The sequence below is a fragment of the Nicrophorus vespilloides genome, unplaced genomic scaffold (genome assembly GCF_001412225.1).
Source record: "Nicrophorus vespilloides isolate i.1.1-1 unplaced genomic scaffold, Nicve_v1.0, whole genome shotgun sequence".
NCBI classification, from domain to species: domain Eukaryota; kingdom Metazoa; phylum Arthropoda; class Insecta; order Coleoptera; family Silphidae; genus Nicrophorus; species Nicrophorus vespilloides.
Genome location: NW_017100083.1, coordinates 466,147 through 478,527, shown reverse-complemented (window position 1 = coordinate 478,527; position 12,381 = coordinate 466,147). Strand labels below are relative to the sequence as shown.

At 30.8% G+C, this 12,381-nt stretch overlaps 1 protein-coding gene across 4 annotated transcripts; it reads right to left on the bottom strand.

The window, feature by feature from the left end:
- Positions 1-4,426: 4,426 nt before the first annotated feature.
- LOC108567030 lies at positions 4,427-12,048 on the bottom strand. 4 transcript variants are annotated; one of them, XM_017927214.1, is made up of 12 exons: positions 11,907-12,048; positions 10,524-10,737; positions 10,359-10,450; positions 8,099-8,208; positions 7,781-8,035; positions 6,717-6,846; positions 6,012-6,167; positions 5,807-5,951; positions 5,555-5,745; positions 5,314-5,502; positions 5,099-5,155; positions 4,428-4,820 (listed from the first exon to the last, which is right to left on the bottom strand). In XM_017927214.1, the coding sequence occupies exons 2-12, from the start codon at positions 10,600-10,602 to the stop codon at positions 4,587-4,589; spliced, it is 1,638 nt and encodes a 545-aa protein (XP_017782703.1). In that variant the 5' UTR covers positions 10,603-10,737; positions 11,907-12,048; the 3' UTR covers positions 4,428-4,586. The 4 variants fall into 4 exon arrangements, with proteins under 4 accessions (XP_017782706.1, XP_017782703.1, XP_017782705.1 ...); XM_017927216.1 differs by lacking the exon at positions 5,099-5,155 and having other exon boundaries at positions 11,907-12,047; XM_017927215.1 differs by lacking the exon at positions 5,099-5,155 and having other exon boundaries at positions 5,302-5,502; positions 11,907-12,046.
- Between the last annotated feature and the right edge of the window lie 333 nt (positions 12,049-12,381).

Genomic DNA, 12,381 nt, shown 5'->3' with positions numbered 1-12,381 from the left:
TTGTGGCCACCCCCGAGGGGGATTCGATGGATATAAAGAGAGTACTCGTAAAATGAAGCCGTAAAACTGACTCGATATGGAACCGTGCGCGCGTATTTGCGGTGAGTTTTCAGGAATATTTTTTGTCTGCAAAAAAATATATATATATGGAAGGGCCATGTGTATCGGCGTATCTAATCACCCGAGGAAAAAGCGGCCCTGCCAAATCCACACATCTAATCATTGCTTTTATCCTGCCCCCATTTCAAATCCGGTGTTACCTCACCCTCGCACGAAACAACGCGAACAACAACAACAGCAGCAGCTAAGAAAAGGAATATAAAAAAAAATGAGATGTGTATGGATTTTACACGGCCGTAAATATTTTAATAGGTCGCGGTAATTCAATTTCGCCTTCGCTCGTTTTACTTTCCCCTCTTCCAGTTTATTTTCTTCTCCCTCGAGCATTCGATCTAACAAATAAACCGGATTTTTACAAAGAAGCAATGCATATCTCAGATATCTCCCATGTGCTTTTTATATTTATGTGCTTACTAAACTTTTCGAAAGCTCGGAACGTTATCTCAAAGTAGTTTCATTACTATCCTCTTCGACCTCCAATATTATTTGAAAAAAAAAACGAAAATGCAAAAATCATTCAACATTTTAGTAATTATACTAATTACAACTTAAATGTGTCATAAATCATTTAAAAAAAATGAATATTACAAAAATTATAACTTCTAAATGTGCACTAATTTATTTAAATTCTGTTTTTGATTCTTGAGATGTAAACTCTTGTGCAAATATAATATAATCAAACTGACACATCAGATTTCCTCAATTCCGCTTGAATTCTGATCAAGTAAAAATTAATTTCTCAAATTGGAGATGGTGATGAAATTAGAAATATTTTCTATTGCAAACAATTTTCTATCTAAAATAATAAGATGATTGAGCGAATTGTAAATGTTATATTTTTCAGTCATTCCAATTGTTTTTAGTTTGATATTTGCAAAAAGCAATAACATAATGATTGACAATATTTGTTACAACAGCAATAACATGAATTAAATAATTAACAAATGAATTACAAGTGAACATATATAAGAAGAAAAAAAAAATTACGAATTTTCTGTGTTTTATATATTTGGTTTTATAATACACATTTATTGGATACAATCTGTGGTAATTGCCTTATATTTTCAAATTATTCAAAAACTTAAACATCTTCAATTAAATAAGGTACATATAAATATTATTTATTATTATATTATTTATAATGTTTGTCTTAAATACAAATAATTTACATTTTTAAACCTTTATTTTGAAAATACTCGAATAATGTCTTATTGTCTTTGAAATGAAGTAATTGTATACATATAAATCTATGATAATTATAATCAGTAACTAATTAAATAGTTACAATAAATATGATAAAACAAATATATTAATTATTGCCCTTTGGGCAGCCTATTAATATATTTTTTTTATGTTAGAATTTATCTATGTTTAGAATGTACTTTTTTTTCTTATGTATTCATGTTTGGCCAATAAATTATTATTAATTATACTATATACTTTAAATACATATTACATATTATTTCACAATTGAAACTTAAAGAACTATCAATATAATTAACCCTTAGAAACTTATTTTGAAAAACGTAATGGTTACTACATCTCTACAATAGTTATTATCTTTGTAGCGAAGTGTTAATTACCATTTTAGTAGAAGAAGTAGATTTTGATTAACACTGCTTTTATACTACATTTTTTTGTAAACTGATGTTATACCTACATATATAATGCCCCTATTTCCTAGAAATAAAATTTGTTGGTGCAATAATCAAATGAATAATTAATCGTACAAGTAGAAATTGAAACTTGTAAAATGCATTTTTTTTCCAAGAAAGTTTCTTTATTAGTGAAATATTTTCTCTATATCTTTGTAGCTTTTATAGTGCTTTTATAATACATTTTTGTAAGCTGATGTAATACATTTACACATTATTACATATGTAATAGTCATAGGTCATGCCCCATCATGTCATATCTTTTTTTTTTATCAAGAAAGTGGTTTATTGTTTGATTATTTGTTTAGTAAAAAATTAAATAATTCATTCAATCTTTGTTTAATAGACGTTTTTTACTTAAAAGAATTATTTCATATTAAGTGCATTTAATTTCACAATATGATGACATGAAAAAATTACTTTATTTAAATTAAGCGATCAAATATTCTTTTAATGCACTAATAAAATTTATGACAATAAAATAAAGGAATATGTTTTCCTAGAAAAATAATATCAGGTAATCAAAAAAAAACTGTAGTATATAATCATTGCAAAACAAATCTTCTTCATCAGTTACAATTCAAGTCTTCGTAAGTATCAAAGTACAAATATCTTTTACATTTTTTATATTTACTTATAATACATCTATTCAAATGGTAATTTTATACATTTAATCAATTTTATCCATGAATTTATATAATAGTATTATGTGTATAAATGTTTCTTTCTATTTTGAGAATCCCAATAAATGTGAAAAATTGATTCGTTCAGTATTGAACTCTACTTCATCAGATTTATCCATAAACGGATTAATCAAAGATTTTTTGGATCTCGTAGGGATTGAAATTTCCTACAAACATTACGGATTTTCTATTTTGATAGAATATTTAAATTCAATTCATTGGATTCTACAAATATGTGCAAAATTATTTATTATTTTTGTTCAACTATTCTCTGAAATGTTCTATTTATAGGTTGATGTGGATGACCATACGATTGAATTCCTTCCAAAAAGTTACAACATATTTATCAAATGAAACAAGAGGAGATGGGCAGAGAGAACTGGGACAAGATGAAGAAGGAATTTACTTCACGTTGCTTGTAATTTCAGAAAGTATAAGAATGTTCAACTGTGATAGTTTATTATGATTTGTACAATTTATTTATGTCAAACTTATAACTAAAATAATTCAAAAACGTTTATTTAATTAATAGCGGAACATTATGGCTGAAATCATCATCTGTAAACTATCATAGTCTAAAGTCTTTGATACTTTAGAGCAGTTTGAAATTTCTTTTTTTTAAATATACACAAGTTCATTGTTTTTCACAATTCTGAAATATTTAGGCATTGGAAATTAGCACGAACTTTCCGGACAATCCGATATATTTAGAAATTCTTGTATTATTTATATATTTACAATCCGATAATTAACATCATCATCCGAGTCGGTTATTGTAATTTGATGTATCGCTAAGCGATTAGAATCTCGCTGCAAGTTTCACCGCCTCCTGTTTTTCTCCCGCCGCTCTCTTTCTCCTTCGCTGCTTGTATTTGATGTGAGGGAAGTGTACGCGGTTTGCTGCTGCGGAGGCGGCGAAATGTCCCCCCGGGGGGCGGCTTATTACAACACTCAGCCGCCGCGAGTATATGGGTAATATTGCGCGAGGTACTTCGAATCAGCCGCCCCCGGCTATTTGCAACATTATGAAAATGCTTTACTCAAACATCCACCTAGCAGCCTCACATACGCAACCCAATTACCCCCTTCGCGGTTCTCCTTTCTCCCTTTATACTGCTTTTTACCCTTACGTATACGGTTTTTTTTTTATTGTTGCTCCGAAGCCGTTCTTCGATAACATACAATTTTATTGCGATATAAATTCATTTTTATCAGTTATATTGTAATGCCATGCCGGAAACACTCCCCTCGATTACCCTCAGACTCACTCCTTTTTTTTTTATTATACTAATACCCAGAATAATAGCTTACCTTACCTAAACTTAATAATCTTTATCGCAATTGCTTTATACCTATCATCTAATTATCATTCCAAGTTTATAAAAAAATATTAAATATCAAATCGTTTCGAATGTTGAAGCTATCAAAGAAAAAAAGTATTTAGATTTTTTTCAATTGTCTAATGATTATGTGAAATTGGAATATAAACAAATAGTAATTATTTCTTTATTGCAGTAATATAAATTTGTCATCCGCCTGTTGCATAAAGTTAAGCAACGTGCAGTACTTTGGGTGACCAAAATCCATTCTATTTAGGTATAACTTTTCTATAGAATTCATTAAATATTTACTGCAAAACAAGTTAATCAAACATTTCTCATTTATCATTAAAAAAAAACTCAATAAATCTACTACATAAACATATTACAGAATGAAACAATAAATCAATGACGATTATTTAATTGTATATTCTAAAATTTAGAAATTTACCAGATTCTAATAATAAGTATGTCGTATTAATTACAGCTTAATAAAGGATTTAATTACTGTTTTCTTGAAAGTAAAGATACTAAATGCGAAATAAATAGTTTTTATTCGATTACACAAATTACATAATCATATAAAATCATCAATCCACATACAACGTAATAACAAAATTGTAAGAATTACAAAAAAAAAGTTTCACATTAATTTAAAAAAAAAGAACGACCTTACAAGTTAAAATTCTACCAAAAAAAAAATGACATTACTGACACCGATAACATATTGGAAACGTTATCTTTCTATTTATTAAAAATTCAACATTTTCTCTCTTTGGAAACGCATTTGAATAATATAGATAAGTAATTTAACGGCATTTCGAACTGATCTTCTCGATGAGCTCATCGATCCTCGGACTTGTGCCTTTGAAGGTCTTCGGATCGGGCCCGATCATCTGGATTAGCTGCGGCACCTCCTGCCTCGAAATCTCCACGAACTTGGCCAAAGCTTTCATGCATCTGAACAGGTTCTCTTCGCTCGGTTTACCGTTGAAGAACTGCAGCAGAGCCATCGTCAACTCGACGGCGACATCATCGAACACCTACAACGCAAATCGGACCAGTCAAATTCACACGAAACATTTCCAATCTCGGAGTATTTCAAACAGAGTTACAAATCCATTTATTTAATTTGATAATTAAAGAAAAAAAAAAAACAAAAAATAATAATAACTAGGTAATTTTGTGCTGCTGATGATGAACGTGGAAGGAAAATGCTAGATGATGATATATAAAAAAACAAAATTGGTATTAATGATGAGCAGAGTTTCATGATGTTGTTAAGTGCTTTCGTTTCGTCACAATTTTCAATTTTCACTACCTTGGACAGACTGCCTTTGGGTAATCTTTGTCGAATCTTGAAATTTTTGAACATTTTCTGCAAACAAAATTCTACAGAGCATCCGTCCAAAACAATAAATCAACACAAAATAAAGAAAGATCATTGATAGTAAACCAATGGTTGGATGTGTAACTTGTTAGATTAAGTTTACGAACTATGTTAAGAGAATTTCTGATACAGACCACTGTTTTTACCTCCTTGCAGGCAAGGTTATGGATGATGGCCGAACCACGCTCTTGAAGAACGGATGAGTCGGAAAGGAGAGAATGCACAGCAACTTTGGTGGTAACTCGGATGTTACTGGTCTGCTGATTGTTGTATGCCCATTCGGAAATGTAAAGCATCCATTCGGATGAACTCAAGTTCTCAAACATATTGCACATCTAAAAGACCCGAATTAGCGCTAATCTAAAATCCAAAACGAAGATATCTTACGAATAAAGCGACACCTTCCTGCTCCTCCAAGCTGTGCCTATCGATGTCGAAGGCGTAGTTCATAAGGATGTGCTCCCTCCTATCCTGATGCAGCAAAAGGATAACATCGTCTTTAAGAGCGGCGAGCGCGAGAACGTTCAAGGTCTTCACCCTGACTTCCACCGGAAGAGTTTTGTCGTTTAGAAGTCTTCCTGCAGTTTAATAATTTAATTAACCCGCGCATTCATAAAAATCAATTGCTGCGCTCTTTACCAATAAACACGAGGAAGGTTTCTCCAAGAACCCAGCTGCCTTCATCCTCCAACATAAACTTGTGCAATTCTTCCAAGGAAGTTTGCTCCTCCTGGCTCAACTTCCCATCTATCAATCCGACCAAAGCGTCGAACTCAACGTTAATCTAATTGGATATAAATTAATTATTGTAAAAGAAATTAATTAATTTCATTGGCGTATTTACGTCGTGCAGAGTTTTGTAGATCACCGGAGGATCTCTTAGCCTTTTCCTCTCCTCCTCCTGTCTCCTCTCTTCCTCCTCCAACTGCATCGCCTGCTCAGACGGCAGAGACGATTCGGAGGGATTCAATGCTGCTTCAGTATCAGCCATTTCCGTTTCCTATATATCAAAATAATTGATATATTAAATTTATATTATAAAATGATCATATAAATATATACTAATATAAATCTATAAAATAGTAAACAAATATGTGTGCTTCTGGAATAAATATGTTTTCATAAAAAGACGTAAGCTCTAAATATAAGATATTAGCAAATGGATGAAAATAAGTCGAAAACGTGAAAATAATAAAGAAATACGTTTATTTGTCAATAATACTTTTGGCTCCAGAAAAGGAGGTGGGCGAAGTATATTTCATATATTGTTTGACGTTGCTTTTCTTCTTAATACAATCACTTGAGTGAGATTTTGGATAATAATATTAATTATTTTAGTAAATCTCCCCACGTTGGTCGCCAATTTACAATAATTAAAAAATCTGTCAGAATGACAATTTCAAAAAGATTAATGAAAACTAAGCGGTTTGCATAACAAAGGAAAGATGCATGTATTAGACGTTGTGCCAAAATAAAGTGCAATTGGCACTTGTATGTTGTTATAACAAGTGCAATGTATAAACTGGAGTAGAAATAAATTAATTCTTACTTCTAATTCAAGCACTTCGCTGTGACCTTCCTTGATCAACTTTTTTCGCCTCTTCTCCTTCTTGCGCTCCCTCTTGGCCAACTTTTCCTTCAACTTCTTGCGCCTCTGTTCGAGCACGAAGGACTTGTATCTAAAACGAATACTCTATGCAAAAAAGAGGATACCATCAAATAAAAAAACACACACACAAAGCTACAAACATGAGGCTTGTGCACGGCAATATCCTTCGAAATCTACACGCATTTTCACAATTTTGTTAGTAAGCTAAATACATCTAATCCACGCAAACACACAAAATAGATAAAAAATATATATATATATATGGAATAAATGGACACAGATTCGTTTTGCTTTCAGATTTATTTGTTCCAATCTATAAATCAATTTTGTTTACAACGCTAAAAGAATTTTGAGCTACAAAGAGAAAATTTTGTTCAACTAAGTCCATTGCAGAAACAGGACTCTGGTTATATTATTTATTGTTTTGTTTTCTACTCTAATTTTGCATTCGGAAACCACATTCTAACCGTGATGAAAGAAAAAATTGAACTAAGTAAAGTGAGTATTGTTTTTTAAAATAAAGAAACCAAAGTTGGTACTTCAATAGTAAAAAAAAAAACAGGCAACTGTTCGTTTGAGAGAAGAATAATAAAGTTAGAAAAAAAAGTGCTAAAATAATAATATTAAATTGTACTAATAACATTAAATATAATTAACATGCATGCGGATTAAGTTTCAAGTTTTATTCGAGAAATAAAAGTGTCACGGTCATCAAGATGGCGGGTGGCGTTAGAAATGTCCGCGGTAAATAGCAAATTAAACCTAATCCACATAATCCCTGAAAAGTAAATGAATCGTCCAGCATTCAGATGCAACAACAAAAAAAAATGATGCTGCTTCATTTGAAAAAATACTAATGTGGCAACACTTCTTTTGCGGTGTTACATTTTGAGTTAGCTTATGAATTATTATCTTTATCTCTCTTTATAAACACTTAGAAACGTGATCTTCGGCGTAATGATCATCGTCATCATCACTTCCGATTTAGCGTTTGTTTTTCTGACCTGGCCTCTTCGATTTGCTGGTCGAGATCTGGACTCTTCTCGCGGGTGGTCGCCTCGCTCTGGGTCTGGACGGTGGGTCGTGCGCTCTGCTCCCACTGGCTGATCAAAGGTACCAAGGTACTGCCCAAGTTTGTCTGGAGCACCTCGTTCGGCAGGTCTAGGATGTACTTGGGTATGCCGGTGCCGCACAAGAACTGGGCCAACTCGTCCGAAAAGTTATTACAGTTGTGACTCAACAATTGGTAAGTGTTCGCGCTAAAAATACACGATCTTTGCTAGAGGATCGGAGCAGCAGCAGTAGGTGGGCCGTGAACTCACCCGTAGGAAGACTGACTAAGCCCGTTCAGATACTCGATGAAGACGGGATAAGGTACCTGGGTTTCACCCAACTTGATCTGCTTCAGAGGTGGACCCAATGCGGTAGTGCCCTACAAACACAAGAACTATATCATAAACACACACACACAACCAAATTAAAAGCGCAAAACTTTCTCTGCATTCGCGACTAAATATACACAATTCCTTCTAAAAATATTTGGCTTGGATCATTTTATTATTGTGTTTATACGCTTTTAAAACACCCACGCGTCGCATTTGCATCACGCGTTTTTCTTTTTGGCGGATCCTAAAGGAAGAAAACAAAAAGAAGGGATCATGAAGTAACTCACTTTCTCCGGATTTTTGCGAGACGCGTTTCGACCGGTGGAACGCTTCTTCGACTGGTTTGTTACTACACACCCTTTATTTATAGCAAACATCCAAATTTAGTGTTCTCTGCAGCATCCAGAATTGGATACGCCGTGCCGCCATCTGGACACACCAACCCCAATCACCGAGATATATTTAGACCGACTTATTTATACATGCATTTCCCGATTACGCAACGACCGCTGTCGTTCGCAAAGAGAGGAAAAGGAACTCCACTTAATACTGATTAATTAGAGAAATTCCGAAATCTAAATTTATAATTCAATTGATACAAATTCTTCCAATTTACTTACATTCCCATATATCTAAACTATAATACATCACAGAATCTGTATTGAATAAAAGAAGTAGATGTTACTTAGTTAATAACATAAAAAAATCTTGATTTATAATAGATTAAATATTTCAATTTGAATTATTATGAAAAAATAACTAGTTCATTGAAATTTCATGAAAATTGAATCTAAAAGTATTTAAATTTTAGTGCATTAAAACTTCATCATTATAATAACAAAAATTGTCGAGATTGTTTCGTTTTTTTTTTTATATTTTATTCCAAAATCAAAGTATTGGAATCCTAGGAATACGTTTGGTATTGAAATAGAACTATTGTGTGAATACAATAATGGATGAAGCCAGGAGAGAAATTGTTCTAAAGTTGAAAGAGAGTTTATTGATTGTTTGCGAAATGCACTTTAATGAGAACGGCCGAGCGTGTGACATCAATATTTGAGCACCTAAAACCGAGTTTTCAAACAACATAGTTTGGTTGCACGATACACGCTTATTCTCTGCACTATATTTATATTCCATTATTTCATTTTAGCTCAGCAATATCAGAAAATCAATTCCAATTTCATTTGGAAATTCAGGATTACAATTTAAAATTTTATGTATATTACGTAATCAATTTATGAAATATTGATAACTAAAAAGTATGTACGTATCATAAAAAATTAAATAAATTTCAGGAAATTGTACATTTGTATTGCTGCAATTCGAGGAAATTAGTTCCAGAAAGTTCACAGATATAATTTTTCATCAAAATCGATACAGCTAAAACTAGGTTCTAATTTTTTGGAAACACGCAAGTCTTGACCAACTTTGTCACAACGTCCTTGACGTATCACAATGAAAATATAACAATTTTTAAAGAATTAAAAATTTATAATATTTACAAAAAAAAAGTGTAATTTTCAATGAATTGTTCAATCATATACAATTTAGTGGCATTAGTAAAATAAATCGTTTTAACATATAACTAATTGTTTATATGTTTTCAAAATATTTTATTTTAAGAAATTCAATTCATTAGCACTTGTACATATTTTTTTCTTGAAACATCAAAACAATAATTAACCAAATTGCTCAATTTCGCAATGACCTTCAAATAAATACAATCCCAGGTACTTTATAAAATTAATGAACGTTTTGTAATGTGCAATGAGTCAACAAATTACATTCTCCTACATGTAATTATTATCAAATGTATAATCATCACTTTATCCAAAATATCAATGATAATAACAAAAAAGTTCATTTTTCAGTAATAAATTCAGCTAAGTCATTTCATATTTTCTTATAAGAATGATTTTACTTCAATTAAAGAAAATAAAAGTATAATTGCCTCATTTTCATAACTTTATCCATAATGTATATGATATTCCATATATGAATCATTCTACTTCCATTTAATATAAATGAGAAGTAGAATTTGCATTAGGTTAAAAGCAAAGCTTGAATTCTTTAGATTATTGCTTTCTTTAATAATAATTATTTAAATCAGGATTTACTAACTCTAAACATTGAAATATGTATGAATTGAAGACATTAAAACTTATGCAATAACATGTGGGAATGAAATACTTACGGGGATACAGTTTTCAACACCAGAAGCTGTGAAGAAGTATTCCCTCTCATAGACAGTGATAGCAGTATGCCAGACCCCATCAATTTTCTTGCCTGGAATAGAACAATTGATTAGCAAAGATAATTATCATTGATGATATGCATATAATAAATGAGATCCTCTCACCTATGATGATTGGTGACATGATTGCAGCCATCCCTTTCGAAAGGTCATAGATGTACAGGTCCACCCTTGATGATGTCATTTTGCACTCTTTAAACTACTGCTAAATGATAAGCGAGAGATGTCCTGGTCCAGATCTCGTCCAGCGGCCACCACTTTGCTGAATCCTTGATTTTGACAGTGTATTCCTTGTTTGGAGGCAATCATTCACGCACACCTGTCACACATTTAAAGCACATTTGTCACAACATCGACGAAAAGGCAATTTTATATATAAATTCACATCTTATACAATACATTATGTAATTATTATAGAGAAAATTCGATAATTTGAAGATTTAATTACGTATTATCCAAATAATTCTTAGTTATAAAGGAACATATCGTGGCTATATTCAGCTTGCAGAGAAAATTTAAATTTATTAATTTCTGTCTTTTTAAATTAATTAACTTAAAATTACGCTACAATAGCCAAGATTTAATTAATTTGATACATCAAATTACATATAATTCATTAATAAATTTTCTTTGGGAATAAATAATCATTTATTGATTGCCCTTATCCAAATATTTCATTCGTCTCTTGAGAATTCTACAACTTGCGTAATATTATACAGAAAATAACGATTTTGTTCTTATATTTAAGATTTAGATGCAATTTATCTTTTAATTAAAACTTCCCTTAGATTTTTTACTCCTTTTATTGTAAATTTCATTCAAAATGTATTTCTACCATTGTCTAATTTTGGAGAATTTGAAGAAGTAATGTATTTTAGTAAAATCAAATAAGTACTCATAGCAACAAATTAAAACTATTTATTTCTTATGTAAACTTAAGTTAATTTTCTTGTAATTTAAACTTTTCTCAGTTGTATAAATCTAAAAAAAACTGAAGTGAAATATTTTACCAAACAAAATATAATAAATAATTTTTAGTAAGAAAATCTAAATATATAAATCAATTATTTTATACATTAATAACACAACTTAAGACAAAACATGTATTTCTACAAAAAAGTGGACATAATTAAACTGATTAAAGTTGATAATTTTATAAAAATAATAATAATTTATTACAACTTTAGAAAATTATCAATTAAAACAAATTTTCATTCTTTTCATTAAATAAAAGAAAATCAATAAATCAATTATAGTTTATTATTAAACTAATTGTTAAAATAATTATAGGGAATTTTCTTTTGTAAAATAATCTCATCTTTTAAAATTTAAATTTAAAAAAAATCAATGTCAGTACACGTGTAGACTACAAAAATAGATGTTAATAAGCGTTAAAATAACTGTGGAAATTTAACAAGCAGCTAAAATGTTCAAATTGTAAAAATTTTCAATGGTTTCAACTTTTTTTGTATTATATAATGAACTTACCGGAAACGTTTCGCACCTGAGTTAATTACAGAGCCATGATCTCAACCTCTAACTGAATGCTTTTTTTAGTTGAACGGTCGCAACAACAATGACCAAAATTTTGTGTTGATTCGTAGGAAATGCAGAGACTAAATTTAAAATCGCATTTCGCATTCCGAGCGTTCCCACCTCAGCTATTTTCGTTTCAGGCAGCACTAGCATCGCAAACGCACCTGCAATTTTCTATCCAAAACGCAATTACACATGTATAATTTTGGATAACCGCACGTTCCCAAAAATGAAAATAAAACATATGAAAATTCGCTTATTCTTCTTTTTGTGTAACTGTTGTTAACAAGAATTTATTATAATTAATTAGTTGAAATTAGTTGTTTCTTTGGTTTTGGTTTATTGTAAGTAATTAAAAGTTTATTGATTGTAGTTATGTTTTTTATTAATTGTTGGACGCATGAAATTTGAAAATTTGAAATTTCTT

Excerpts from the sequence above, each read along its gene's own strand:
- LOC108567030 (XM_017927214.1), bottom strand. The coding sequence starts at position 10,602 with ATGACATCATCAAGGGTGGACCTGTACATCTATGACCTTTCGAAAGGG. Across the intron at positions 8,036-8,098 it reads CTTAGTCAGTCTTCCTACGG|CGCGAACACTTACCAATTGT; the intron begins GTGAGTTCACGG and ends GTGTATTTTTAG. Across the intron at positions 5,503-5,554 it reads AGGAAGGTGTCGCTTTATTC|ATGTGCAATATGTTTGAGAA; the intron begins GTAAGATATCTT and ends CGGGTCTTTTAG.